At 49.3% G+C, this 13825-nt stretch overlaps 4 protein-coding genes across 4 annotated transcripts; all 4 read right to left on the bottom strand.

The window, feature by feature from the left end:
* Window positions 1-1115: 1115 nt before the first annotated feature.
* BDW47DRAFT_113417 (uncharacterized protein) lies at window positions 1116-4995 on the bottom strand. Its single transcript, XM_024814412.1, has 3 exons — window positions 4340-4995; window positions 4062-4274; window positions 1116-3993 (listed from the first exon to the last, which is right to left on the bottom strand). Exons 1-3 carry the CDS (start codon window positions 4701-4703, stop codon window positions 1724-1726), a joined length of 2847 nt encoding a protein of 948 aa, XP_024667792.1. The 5' UTR covers window positions 4704-4995; the 3' UTR covers window positions 1116-1723.
* Window positions 4996-5257: 262 nt separating this feature from the next.
* Window positions 5258-6924, bottom strand: BDW47DRAFT_87245 (uncharacterized protein). Its single transcript, XM_024820091.1, has 2 exons — window positions 6103-6924; window positions 5258-6040 (listed from the first exon to the last, which is right to left on the bottom strand). The coding sequence occupies exons 1-2, from the start codon at window positions 6751-6753 to the stop codon at window positions 5429-5431; spliced, it is 1263 nt and encodes a 420-aa protein (XP_024667791.1). The 5' UTR covers window positions 6754-6924; the 3' UTR covers window positions 5258-5428.
* A 657-nt stretch (window positions 6925-7581) lies between these two features.
* On the bottom strand, window positions 7582-9177 carry BDW47DRAFT_134789 (uncharacterized protein; the record flags this gene model as incomplete). The annotated part of the gene is made up of 1 exon (XM_024818167.1): window positions 7582-9177. The coding sequence occupies one exon, from the start codon at window positions 9175-9177 to the stop codon at window positions 7582-7584; it is 1596 nt and encodes a 531-aa protein (XP_024667790.1).
* Window positions 9178-10713: 1536 nt separating this feature from the next.
* On the bottom strand, window positions 10714-13480 carry BDW47DRAFT_120935 (purine and uridine phosphorylase; the record flags this gene model as incomplete). Its single annotated transcript, XM_024815547.1, has 5 exons — window positions 10714-10778; window positions 10815-10972; window positions 11003-11319; window positions 11350-13097; window positions 13159-13480. 5 exons carry the CDS (start codon window positions 13478-13480, stop codon window positions 10714-10716), a joined length of 2610 nt encoding a protein of 869 aa, XP_024667789.1.
* Between the last annotated feature and the right edge of the window lie 345 nt (window positions 13481-13825).

The following is a 13825-nucleotide window of genomic DNA, read 5'->3' as shown; positions in this document are numbered from 1 at the left end:
TGCTTGGGCTGGTTGACTCGCTGGTTGACTGGCTGGTGATTGACTGTCTGGTTGGCTGCCTGGTGGCTGTCTGTCTGTCTATCTTTGTATTGGGAAATGCGGTGGCGTGTTGCACCGAAGAATCTATGTCGTTTTTGTTAGTAATTGGATAGGTAGGTAGGTAGGTAGGTAGGTAGGTTGGGACAGTCAACTAGGTGGGCTAGGTTAGACTAGACCATAGTTGGTTGGTCAGTTACTTGCTCGCTGACTTGAGTAGTCGGTGAGTGAGTGCGTGAGTTTCTTATTTGGTTGCTTGGGACTTCATGGAGGGGGAGAAGGCAGCAGTTGCTCCTTTCTTTAGGTGGTTAGTTGGAGGCAACAGTGTAGCAAGTCATTCAATGGACTGGTGTAACTTGGTCCTAATGGATATGTAGCACAAGGGGGAAAGCTCAAGGAGTTTATATTGTGGAAAGGTATCTAGCAGTAGTGAATGTCTAGTGTGGGAAACATCTAGGACGGGAAATATCTAGCGTGGTAAACATGACAGTTCTCTACAACAATTACGTTCTCGGTGTAGAGTACTATATATTTAATCGTGGACGTAGAAGCAAGTATATCTATTGTTCATGAATTTGCAATTTTCCTGGAGTAATTCTACAGTTTCCTCCCAGAGATAGTGATAAGTTTCTAGTGACTTAGATATAGATATCAAAATAGTCAACTCCGAAGTGAGTGACAGGACCATATATTCCACGTCATGACTGAAATGTTAATCTACTTTAGTTCTATTCAAGCGGATGATAGTATATATTAGGTCTACATTTATCCTGCATTGTTGTAGTTGTTGTTATGCTCTGATACACCAGTTTGGAGCAATGTTTGTGGTATATATACCTGTCTAAATAGCACAGGTGTATATATATATACAACAATAATTCTCGGAAAATCTTTCTACAACAGCTATATCAAACCATGCCCGTATTAAAGATAGTTTAATATCATCTACTAGTAATTATAGCAGTGACTATCCCCGTGGACTTGGGATATTCACTACGGAATAATCCTCAATAAACTCGACACTACAACATACATCACAACACTACAAAATCCAGTCAAAGAAGTGATATATTCAGAATAGCGCCCCTGCAGCACTAAATACTAGACAATCAGTAATAAAAGAAGATCAAATCTCATTATAACGACAAAAAAGTGCAAAACGGGGGAGCATCTGTACAAAATGGTATCAAGTCTGTTTCTTGCTCTCCATTCCCGGGCTTGAAATTCAAGCGAAGCAAAGCAAGCAAGTAAGTAAGTAAGCGAGTAAGTAAGTAAGTAATCAGCCAGCTAACAAAACCTACCAACCGACCGACCGACCAACCAGGCTATCCCAGCCAACCGAACCCACGCTTCCCAAGTGGTACAAAACGAAAAATAAAATAAAGATAAAAATAGAATAGAATAGGAAAGGGTAGAATGGAATGAAGAAAAGCAAATTGAAGGGGAAAATGATGAACTCCAAGATCGAGTGTCGATCGATCGTTTGTTAAACGCCGCCCTGTTTTATAGCAAAACACATAGTCCCGTGTACATAGCCCAATAACATGAAGAAGTTGGGACCCTGTTGAGTCCGGTTCGCTGTCGACAGTGATGTGATGTCTAGATAGATAGAACAAGAAGGATAGGCATAGAGGTGAAGGATGGAGGTGTGCATGTGGCGGGGGTATGAGTTCAAAAGACGCCATGCCTACTTGCCCATGCCGCCCTGCATCATGTTTTGCTGATGCTGTTGCTGCATCGCCTGGGCCTGGACGGCCGCAGCCTGATTGGCGCGTTGTTGCTGGGCCATTTCGCGTTCGCGTCGGATGATCTCCTGGATCCATGTCTTGGCTGTCTGTTCCAGCCCTACTTGGTACTGGTGTGAGACGTTCGGTGGGTATTGCGTAGGAGGCCCGAATTGTGCCATGAGACGGTTTGCCATGCTGTGCCGCAACTGCAATAAGCGCTGCTGGTAAAGGTGATTGTACCGTTGGGCCATGGCGCCCTGGGCCCGGTTGATTCCTTGGAGATGCTGTGGGATTTGGCCTCCGTTGGCTTGAGCAGCTGCCATTAACATCTGTTGCTGAGAGTTCAACTGCGGGCTGGCCTGGTGCATTTGACCTTGTTGCGGCTGCGGGGCCTGCGGCTGTGGTTGAGGTTGAGGTTGAGGTTGGGGGTGAGGTTGCGCCTGCGGTTGTTGCGGTTGTTGCTGTTGCTGCTGCTGCTGCTGTTGTTGTTGCTGCTGCTGCTGTTGAACAATCTGCATTTGCGCAAGCTGCGCCCGCATCAACTGAGCTTGGTATGCCTGCGGATTTTGAACCTTCTGTTGCTGCATCTGCTGATTATGGTGTTGAGCCTGGATCATATTATGCTGGTGCGATTGGATATTTTGCTGGGCATGGGCGCTGGCCTGCAGTTGAGCCAACTGCTGCGGTGTCAGCTGGCTCTGTTGAGCTAGCATTTGCTGTCTCTGTTGCATTAATATCTGCTGCTGCTGAGGCGTAAGGCCCATCCCACCAGCCATCTGCGGAGTTCCCATCATCGACTGGTTCACAACGGGGGTCGGGGCCATCGAGGGACGGTTCGGGCTGGCGTGGCTCATGCGTTGGGTGGGCGTTACATTCCGCATAATGGGGGTTGCATGAGACATGGCTGGTGTTCCCTGGGTCATCTGCGGAGTTCCGTGACGGCTCTGTCCTTGTTGACTTCGCGAAGCTGCCATGGGGTGGCTCATGACATTGGGGTGAGCATGCTGTAGAGCAGACGGTGGTCTTGGTGGACTCCCTGCACCCTGCATCGACGGTGTCATACTCATTGGAACGCTAACAAGAGGCGATGAGGTATTGTGGGGTGTTTGCTGGCGGACCACTGGCGAGGACTGCTGCCCTTGACTGACCCCGTTGGCTTGTGCCATGATGTGCCGATTTTGTTGCTGGGTTGCTGCAAGCTGTGCCTGTGCCTGCTGGGCAGCCAACTGTTGCCTTCGAGTTTCCTCCTTGGCATGTTCTTCCGCTTGTCGTTGTTCCATGAGGCGACGGCGTTCTCGCTCCTGCTCCTGCTGCTGCTGTCTCTTGACCATCTCCTGTTTGAGCTTGTTTTCGTGTTCGCGTTTCGCCTTCTCCTCGTGCTGCATGCGGATATTCTCCAAGGTCTTGAATCTCGAAAAGCGCGGTTCGAAAGGTGCCCCGCCACCGGCCTCATCGACAGTAGATTTCGTCGCACCTGCGCCTCCTGACGTCGTAGGCTCCAGGCGATCATCCATGATAAGCATAAATCGTTCTTCTTCGGCGGCCAACGCCTCGTCCGCGGCAAGCTCGGCCACAGTCCTCTTTCTCCTCTTCGGTGACGGCGGCGGATCGCGGTGCAGAGGGCTTTCCATGTATTTCAGGAGATCTTGAACAGCATCAAAATTATTAACAGGTTCCAGGAAGAGGGGCGGTGCCAGCGCCCTCGTAAGCTTAGATTCGCATTCCACGAGCTCCGACGGCTCAACCAGCATTTTCTGTTTCTTTGCGACATGCCCGCGGTCGGTCTGGCCAGATGACGCTCCCGGAGCAGAGGTCGCCGAACTTTGATTGGTCTGTTTCGCGGCTCGTGGATCGGGTGTAGTGGCAAGCAGAGTGAGCTCTGCCTGCAAAGAACGGGGGGTAGGGTGAAGGACAGTGGTGAAAACACGAGGCTTCGGAGGAGACTGATTTCGCTGGGTAGATGTTGACTCATTTCCTGCGGCGGGAGAAGTCGACGGATCGCCGCCATTAGCCTTGGCATCAGACTGGTTTGACACGGATTCTTTCGAGCTTGGTTTCTCCGAAGTCAATTGGTTCTGCTTCGGGTATGGTACAAAAGCCGACGGAGTGATGTGCTCGTTGTAATTGTGGATTGAAAAGGGGGCGTTATTCTCGTTCGACGACTTTGCGGCCGATTTCCTCGCCTGCGCCACCGCCGACTTGTGATCGACCACACGAACAATCAGACAGCCTAAGAAAGAAAAAAAGAAAGAATCAGTCACAGTTCACAGCTCGTCGTCCATGCAATGTGGGAATCACCTTCGTAAAAGCGAACATTAGCCCGCAGCAGCTCCTCCATCATATCGTGCGGGACGGTCCCAGCACGGATATGCTCAATGATGACTTTCATTTCGGAATTGTAGGGAAAGCTTCCGTCCTGCTGCTCGAAACGGAAGTGTGTCGGATGAAGGTGTACGATAAGGGATGGCGGACATTTTGAGAATTTCTTAAGGATATAGGAAGTTGTTTTGACTTTTGACGGGCGCGCGAGTGTCAGTAAACAGGGGTTCTCCGCACACAGCATTGCGAGGTCTCACCATAAGGCTCGGGACACTTCTTGCCCAGCCGACGCTCAATGTCGGTTGACAATGGTTTTACCAAATGCTTTGGTATCCGCGCGGCTGGATCATTCGCCTTCTGCGCATCCTTCCTCGATTTATTCAGGGGTCCCTTGCCGGGGGCACCTTTCGAATCGACGGCGCCATTGGCGCCGTTTGTAATCGGTGGCCCGATAGAGCTAGCGGAGGTGGTATGATTCGAACCCGGAAGCTGTTTCGAGGCAGGCTGCGGGGAGGAGGACTGCTGAGCCTTGACGCCATTCACTCCCGTCTGGGGAAAAGGCGGGGGCGGTCGCTTCATCTTCGGCGGGTGAGAGGTATGATTAGAGATCGCGGTCGCCATGTTGCCGGTAGAGAGTGTGCGACGCGATTATAGTCGGTATCTTGCGAATGCGACTTCTCGGAAGGGCAGATCGGATGACGATGGTGGGAAGCCGAACTCCGGAAATCGTAGATGATATGACCGGGGCGCGAGACATGTGGGGAGCTGAGGGTGCCACCGCGCCGCAACAAACACGCCGGAGCTGAATCGAAAATTTGCACCAAGCCCGGAGCCGCTAGGAGAAAAGGATACGGACGGCCATAGACCAAAAACCTGCGAAGGAGTGCAGGGGAGATGCGGCGAAGCTGATTCCCGTCGACTGCGGTGGCTCGTCAGAGGGAGTTTGGTGATGCCAAGCCGCGGGCGTGAAGGAGGTCGGGACACGTGATGCCTGCATGGGGTTTAGCGGCATCTGGGGAGCCTTGTCACATGACTTGTAGTCATTCAATCCTGGATGAATGAGGATGGAATAAAGCAGTAGACAAAGGTTCAAAGGTTGGTGGGGCTGCTTGATGTACATTTATCTATTGAGATGAATTGTTTTGTAAAAAGTAGAAGTTACACAATCATTATTGCATGAATGCACGCATCACGCGAGCATACGCATTTCATTAAGGGGAATCAAATCAATCGTCAGGTAAAGATAAAAAGAAACAGAAAAGAACAAGTCATATAAACATCCAAGTAATAGCCCAGCATATCAACAGTGTCTCATATAGAGACCGTGTGGGCATCACTTCAGCCATTTAGTCAAAGCCAGCCACCCTTCGTCGCCAATCATCGCCCACACGGAGCACATCAACAACGTCAATCCGTTTGCCGATACCCGTCATGCCTTCCTTTTCCCACCAATTCTCGCCTTTGTCTGCCAGGGCCGACTCATCCTCGCTGTCGATTAGACCACCGCGATCACCGACCACGACCACGACCTGTCGGACCCAGCCAGAGATGTGCTGTGCGGCGCTCCCCTCTTTCCCGGTCAAGGACTCTTGGACATACACAATTTCGGGCGAAATGTGGCGCACCAGGTGCACGTAACCTCCGGGCGTGCTGAACGCCATTATGGTGGTCTCCTTCTCAACGATTGCTTGGGCTTGGGTGTAAAGGGTCTTGAAAAGCGGCGAGGTATCCTCGCTCTCATCTCCGTGGTGGGAACCGGGGGAGGCCAAGTCGCCGCTGGCAAGATCGGCAGAGGCAGCTTCTTCGTGGGCAATGTTCGAATACGACGAAGCGACGGACAATGTAGGGCGGGAATCATTCCCCTGGTGGGGAGCATGTTTGAGGCCGGGCGCATAGATCATGACGAAGATTTTAGCCGTCTCGGGGGTGACATGTTCAGGGAGGTGGGAAAGAATGGACTGTCCTAATCAGCAGGCGACACTTTAAAAAAGGAGGTTGGACCAGGGACGATATGACTTACCACATGGTCGGATGTTATATCTTCAGGGTCAGCCGGTAAAGACTCCGACGAGACCACAATCGCTACCGTCTTCTTTCTATCGGCGCTACCGACTCCGCGACTCGGGAGCGCTCCACTCATAGACGGGGCAGGAGGCTGGTCCCTGCGCTGATTTCTAGATTCCACCTCTTCGGACCACCGAGAATGATCCTCAAAGTCCCTTCGGTCTTCCTCTCGGATCGAGGTCAGAGCACCACCGACAAACGCTCCCGCAGCAGCCACGCCAGCGGCAACCTTTTTGCTTGCGCCGTCGAAGATCTGCTGAGGACTGGGGGTGCGGCGCAAAGCTCCCTGCCAGCGGGCCATCACGCCAGGGTCGCCGGGGAGGCCCTCGCCCTCTTCTGCCCTGGCGAAACCGTCAGGATATGCGTCGGGAGGGTAGACGCCCCCACCGGTACCGGACGCGGGGATGCGATTGTCGTCCCCGGGTTGGTCGCGTTCATCATCGTCATCTTCACTGCGTTCACTCCAGATCCACGCCGCAATGCCGATTGCCGCCACGCTGACAGTTAAAGCTAGAGGGGCGTAGTATCCTAGGACAGTTCGTCGCCCTGAGGAGCTGAAACCGGTGCCAGGTGCGACCCGCCGACGAGGATCTTGACGGTAAGACATTGCGGTCGCTGATGGGCAATATTAGAGGTGGCGCATAGAACTTTGTGGGTTGCAATGCATTCAAATCACATCTCACGAGCGTTGGATTGGAAGCAAGAAAAAAGGGAGGCTGGATTGAGGGGAATCATAGAATACAAAGGGGTGTTGAGTAAGAAAGGAGGGAGCTTTGCGCAGGGCTGGGGGGGGGCCTCGGACGAGCCGAGAATACATGTGGCTGGTGATGTCTATGTTTACCGCGGTGTTTACCAATCGGGTAAGGTCATGCCGGGGGATTCCAGGTAAGCGGGTGTTCATCTGGTTACCAGTGTTTGCACTGTTTGTCTACTTCCCCGCTTGAAACAACAGTGAAGAAGTCTTGATATCACGAATGAAAGACTGCTATATATGACTTATGAACTTGGTATACAGCTTTATTGTGTATGGATTGAGTGTTTACGAACGGCAGAAGATGAAGGAAGTATGGCCGAAATATGAAGATGTGGACTCCAGTATTTGGTCTGTTCTGGAGTATGTGACGCGGAGATACAGTAAGACAGCACCAACTTGAAAGTCTACTATACAATCATAGAAAGAACGTTATTTGAATATGGTTTCTCTTCTTTTCCTATCTGTCATGAATTTTGCAGAAGTATTGCTTTTCCTTTCCCCTTCATTGCAGAAAATCACCCCACTAATTGACAAGCCAGGTTTCCAGCAAACATATCCATAAGAACCAACCTAGGTGCGTCCCAAATACAACAAACATGAAGGTAGTCTTCGCATGTCACTACAAAGACCCCAGATCAAAAGCTCCAGCTAAACAATCAATATCGAAGACACGGTAGAGGATTATTCCTCAGTCTGAGAGTAAGCCTCATTCGCGGCTTCTCCGTCATCATCCTGCATCACACCCCCCACACTATCCTGGTCATAGATAGTTGACCAATCCTCGATTGTATCGCTAGATGGGGGATTACCATCCATTGAAACGTCGTCAAGCCCAGAAAAAAGCCGAGAACGGGGAACCTGGGTCGGCGGCAGCTCAGGAGAAGTTGGGTCCATCGACGACTCGGGGAAAGCCTCTGCTGTGGAGGTGGGTGTGGAGTGGGTGAATTGGTAGTAAGCTTGGTAAGATACAAATGCGTTTTGATATCGCTCGGGGTCTTGAGGCTGTTGGTTGTTGAAGTGTTCGCCTTCTCTATGCGCCCCAGTGGAAGAATGTCCGTGGTTTGGCAATTCGAAGCCGTCCTTGGGGCTGACAATGATTGGCAGCTCTGTGTCGTAGCTGGATTCGCTGTCGATGGCTGTGTTCGGGGTATACTCGTAGTCCATATTGTGTTCTTCGTTATCTTGGATGGGAGCAACTGCGTTCGTCTGGATGCCTGAGGGTTCACCCTGGGTGCGCCCCGCAGTACCATCCTGCATAGAGTTAATCAACCGTTCCAGGAAAGGGGTGGCAACTCCGTTGAAGGCAGGTGTTGTAACGTTAGGGACAAAACTAGTGACAGTTTCAACGAAGGGGTCAGCGACGTCGCTCTGAGTAGGCGCCACGACATTGTTCTGGAAGGGAACTGCGAGCGTGTTTTCAGCAGGGCTTTCAACACCAGTAGACATGGAACTATTGGCGTTTGCTGACATGAGAGCCAGCATGCTGTTCAAATCACCAAGCTCGAGATCGTTCTGGATGGGGCCTGTGGTATCATTGCTTAGCTGCGGTATCTCGCTCGTTGGGCTGTTCTCTGTAGACAAGGAGCCATCATCAGGGTAAAAAGCGAATACCAGGAGACTGTCTTCACCAAGTGTAGCCGTATTACCGTACCTGGGATTCGATGTCGGTTTCTTGTGAAGAGATTCCTCTAAGATAGTAAAGGGCTTGGGGCGTGCCACATTTCCTGGGGGCTGAAACACGGACTTATCGGATAATCGATAGTAGAACGGATATGTAGAGTAAGCGCCTCTCGCAAACCAATTGAGATTGTTGTGATTCTGGGGATCGTTTCGAGCAGCCTGAGCGATCTCCAAATCAAAGGCAAATCCGGCGTTGCATGCGAATTTCCCCGTCCGGGCAGCTGCTTCTAGATAGGTCTCGGCTCCCATGTCCTCCATATAGGGATCGTCCACTACGTACTCGGCTTTGCGGGGTCCTGGCTGGTCCCAGTAGCGGGAATGGTCTCCGTGTGCGTAGAACCCGATGACCGACTCTAGGAAGCCTAGGTCAGTGGACGATTCTCCGAGTATAACTTCGAGATGCTCGACGGTCAGAAGGGTTGTCTTCAGATTTTTGGTCACGGGGCATTCGGTCGTTTTGCACGCCCAGCATTTAACATCGACAGTGGCTGCTGTAGCAAGATCGTCCTCATGTCTTTCTAACCCTTTGAAAGGACACTGCAGATAGGAAGCATAGAGGTGGCCGCAGGAATGCCAGAACACAATCATTTGACACATGGCTTGTTCGTATTCTTCTTCTTTTGGGTCTTCGGGTCAGTAGAGATGTAGTATCAGGAAGAAAACACGATCTCAGTAGTAAATACACGTCCTTGTTTGAGGATTTTCTGATAGATGTTGAAGTACAAGAAGATCCAGAGACAGAATTGAAGATAGGTAACACGGGACGTGTGGGCTTATATGCAGGTGTCATGATAATAGCAATTTAACTTATGACGCTGTTCATCATGAGTTCTTTACCGTGTTAGGACGTGAGTCGTCGCCGAGCGTGAAGATTAAGTAACAAGATTGGGTATGACCCCAGGGCTCCGCGTCGGACCCGCGTGGCCTTCACTTCACATTGAGGAGGGGGGGTTGGTGTAGAACTTATTTTCAGTGAAGGACATGAGCTCGACGGAGACCCATGAAAGAAAGCCTGTAGTTATTCTCTTTTTACTAGCTGGTAAAGTGCGTCAGAACAAGTGACTTCAAGCAAACAAACATGTAGATTAAAAAGAGGTCTATGCATTGTAAAAGCTCTTTCAATGTAAAGGATTTATATGTCACGGGTTGTGAGGTAATCAGGTCTCCACGATGTTGTAAGAGTTCTTTTCTGGCTTGCCACGGATTTTTGTGAGGTCGATTCAACTAGACCGAAAGATCCTATCTTAACTCGTTTACTAGAAAGATTTGCTCTCTATGAATGATAACGGCATCAAGCATCTTGACTTCATACCTGGAGAGAAAGGCTTCTAATCTCGAAAACAAGCTCTCAGTAAAGACTCCAGGGTTGGAGAGAAAGAAGTCATCTCAGAATAGCACAATATACAGATGCTGATATCGTAGCACACGTTACCTATTTTCCGATGCAAGGGTAATGATTTACGCACAGGAGAGGATCTCTAGCTACTTGTTAGAAGAGTCCGAGTCCGTAGAGTATTGAAATAGTCTGTACGGTAGGAACTTTCCATGCCAATTGAGTGTAAGTCCAGCTGAATCCCTATATACTGTTATACGTATGGACAGGTTTGACCAACCTGCGCCATAACTAATATTAACAGTAAATATGCAAATATCCACCGGTTTCTACGGGTGTTTTCTTCGGGACAACTTTACTGCAGTATCCCAGGCAAGGAATAAGTTTAGATATTACAGGTCCCGAGGGATTATTACGGCTGATAATAATCTATGCAAGCCGCGTGCTGCGAGTTTTAATAGTAGTGCATACTACAGAGTCACTGTGGGTGACGGTGAAAAGGCGATGGTTGTGCATGATCTTTCCACGCTGCACATGGCTGCCTTGAGGTGTCAATTGACTATACAAAATGTGTCTTAAGTTTGCCATAAACCTAGGTCGAAAAGAAGGACGCTCTCTTCACATACCAGAAAGTTCTTCAATCTCACACAATCTCTCGTAGATATGCTGTAGGAGTTAAGCCGTCGACTCCATGATGTTAACTTACGTATTCCTCATGTTTTGCGGGTCAACTTTTCATGTCAGATGACCCAACTAGATTTCCATACATGTGTTGGAATGAACAATCAAACATTCTGACATCAGAGATAGAAAAGAAGTAGCTTGGCGTAAGATGCAGCTGTAGCAGAAGCATACTCTTGCCAAACTTTGCTTTTGCTGGAGTCAGCATAGTCGCAAATACCTCGGATGACAAGACAGCTGGCGACATTTGCGATTCCTGCTGCTTCCATTTCGACACAAAGTACATTGTATCTTTGGCTTAGACTGTCTCTAAATTCCGCATTCTTTATAACCAGATCCCCGGATGCAATTAAACCATAGTGAATTTTTGGATGATTTCTGGTGTTGATTCGTTGGCTGTTTATCAACTCAGATGTGTGACTTTCATCAACTGCAGGGATCCCGTTGCCCTGAAAAGATGTGTAGTCCTCCATTTTCGGATGCCCATATTCCGGCCGAAGGTCTGAGATCGCGTCGAGATATGATTGAAGTGGCTCCGGAGAGAGGCCTGGATCAGATTGCATGTGGCTGATAACATTCAGTATTTCATGCGGTGGAGGCGGAAGAGAACCTGTCTTTTCAAACTCATCATTTCCTAGACGCTTTCCGCGGTCATACTGGATGACCCCAGGGAAGGCCCCTTCTGGGATGCTCACCACAACATCTCCGAGGCGTATATCATTTCGCTTGCTCGGTATCCCACCACCAATGCCAACCAAGAGATAATACTTTATGGAAGTGAAAGTCCGTTTCATATTAGCGATGACTAGAGCCGCAGGGCTTGTTCCATAGTTTCCAACTGGCAGACAGGCAGTAACAGCATTATGACTCCCAATACAGCCAAAGGCATATTGATTGGAGTCTTCCGAGGGAATGTTGGGTTTGTGGTGTTTCTCATCGAACAGTAAACGAACCGCAAGATGTTCCTTGGGAAGAGCACACACGATGGCAATGTTGTATTTTTGTGGTTCTAGGCTTGACTTCCAGCTTCTTTCGTTCATTGGAACTTGAGACATCTTTCGCTTTCCAAGTCCGTTACAAGGTCCATTCTCAGACTCTTCTGGCAAGGAGTGAAGGTTTCGGGACTCGACTGTAATTCCTCGATGATCACGACCAAAACCTCTATCTGAATATAGATCTTTTTTTGTGTGTTTGTAAGGAAGGGAACTGGACTCTGAGGAAGATCCAGGTATTCCGGCTTTCGGGTCCAAGTATTCCTCCGCATAGTCGTGGGATAAGGGCCGTGTAGTCTCCATTCTGCAGACTTTTGCTGTTGACATGCCGCATTGGTAGGCTTCGACATAACTCAGGAGTGGATTTAGAACTTCCCAGTACACCTTGTTTCGTAATTCCTGGTCATCCAGTTCGACCTCAGGATAGATGTTGAGAAAGCTGGCTATGATGTCCAGAAAAGGTTTTTCAACACAAGACTCGCGCAATTCGCTTTCCTCCCGGCTCAGAGCGTTGAACAACGAAATATCTTGATACTCATCGTCGTACTCTTCGTCGTCAGGCATGATCGTGACTCTGCGGCCAAATAGTAACTCCCAGAGAAGAACTCCAAGGTAGAGAAGTGACTCAGAACCCCGCATTCGCTCTCTCGGCGTCTGATTTATAAATTTCTGGAGAATATAAGGCTTGTAAGAACGAGTTTGTGAGTCGTTATCCTGTGTAACATAGATTTTCTCCGTTTTCCACGCCTCTGGTGAGAGCGGGCCGCCCAGGAGGTAAAGTGAGGATTTGGTAATGCACTTCGCCAAGTGGAGGCGGTCTTTCTTAAATAACCTAGCAGAAGACATCGTTGTGCCATTCCTCACATGGAGTAGCTCTTCCAGCTTTAATGCTGGTGCTGTGGCATCGTCCTTCACTCGGCCACTGGAAGATTCAGCATAGTTCCAGCTTCCATCCTGGCTTATTTCAATTAGCAGGCGTTTTTTGAACTTGCAATAGCGTTTCAAGGTAGAACATATGCCATGTTTAGGGGAGTTGATTCCCACCAAAGGGCGGTTGTGACTTCTACCCCTCCACGATACACCATGACAATTTCGTGGCCCTTTTGGGCCGCAGAGGGACATGAGCATGTCAATTTCCGGTCGGCTAAAGCCACTGAGATGAATGTGAGCTGAGTGGGATGGCTCGCAAGATTTGAGTTCCTCTGCCAACAACTTGAACAGAGCATTTGCCGTATCAGAGAGCCGTTTGGCCTTGATCAATTCGTCCATAGCTAAGTTGTCTCCATGCGAAGTGGCTTCTTCTTCATGATAAAGGGGGTGAAATTGTGACTCCGTGTCAATTGTTGGCGAATCAAATATTCGTCTCATGGTCTCATTGAACTGCCGGGCTTGAGAGTACACTAATCGATAACGTGCCGCTGCCGGCCCAAACGATATGTACATTTCGCATGTAAGGGCAGTATCACCCAAAGCATGAAGCTTTGGCAACTCCCATTCCTTGGCTTGATTTACTAGACAGCAGGTCAAAAAATGTGGACAAGGGTGGTTATATGAGATTGGGTTGCTCATTACCTTGATGATAAACAGAGATCGAGCTGTCTACTAATCCCTCCAGCAAGTACAGAACGTCCTCTAAAGCATCCCTCGCGGTATTGAATTCGTCGACAGTGAGGTTAGAAGAACAACATGATTCTGTGAAAGTATTTTGCATTTCCCTGAGTTCAAACCTCAACAAAGTGATTGAGTTTTTCAATGCTTCTCTCTCCCGCGAAGCAGAGTGTTGCAGCCCGGTGGTGACAGTGTGGGAAGGAGGACGGGGGAGTGCTTTCACAAATTTAGGGAGAACTGTGAGAAAGAGCCGTGCATAACCTTTTGATTCGTCACAAAGCCGCATACTGTCTTGAAACTATAGCAATCAACAGCTCTAGCAAATAATTTGCGCGGGCAAGGAACCTCTTCTTTCAGAAGCAGAATGAATTAGAAGTTCAGTGAAGCTTGCGCGGGGTAACTAACAATCAGCGCTTCTTCAAATCCTCGCGGCCCACCTTAGCGCTCTCTCATCTTTTCCAAGTGTCTTAAAACAATCAACACACCTATATCCTTTGCCCTCTTGTCTTTTTTGGTACTCCTAAGCATCTTTTTACATTTGATGGTGAGCATGTATTCCATGGAGGACCGTACTATCTATGATTCTGCGCGTTTGTGTTCCAGGCTCATTGAGCAAAGCTTCGCAAAAGTC

Source organism: Aspergillus candidus, assembly GCF_002847045.1.
Source record: "Aspergillus candidus strain CBS 102.13 unplaced genomic scaffold BDW47scaffold_79, whole genome shotgun sequence".
Lineage (NCBI taxonomy): Eukaryota > Fungi > Ascomycota > Eurotiomycetes > Eurotiales > Aspergillaceae > Aspergillus > Aspergillus candidus.
The sequence above is the reverse complement of the archived record's forward strand: the minus strand, read 5'-3'. Positions and strand labels throughout refer to the sequence as shown.

Excerpts from the sequence above, each read along its gene's own strand:
- BDW47DRAFT_113417 (XM_024814412.1), bottom strand. The coding sequence starts at position 4,703 with ATGGCGACCGCGATCTCTAATCATACCTCTCACCCGCCGAAGATGAAG. Across the intron at positions 4,275-4,339 it reads GAAGTGTCCCGAGCCTTATG|TCAAAACAACTTCCTATATC; the intron begins GTGAGACCTCGC and ends GCCCGTCAAAAG. Across the intron at positions 3,994-4,061 it reads TAATGTTCGCTTTTACGAAG|GCTGTCTGATTGTTCGTGTG; the intron begins GTGATTCCCACA and ends TTTCTTTCTTAG.
- BDW47DRAFT_87245 (XM_024820091.1), bottom strand. The coding sequence starts at position 6,753 with ATGTCTTACCGTCAAGATCCTCGTCGGCGGGTCGCACCTGGCACCGGT. Across the intron at positions 6,041-6,102 it reads ATATAACATCCGACCATGTG|TCCATTCTTTCCCACCTCCC; the intron begins GTAAGTCATATC and ends TGATTAGGACAG.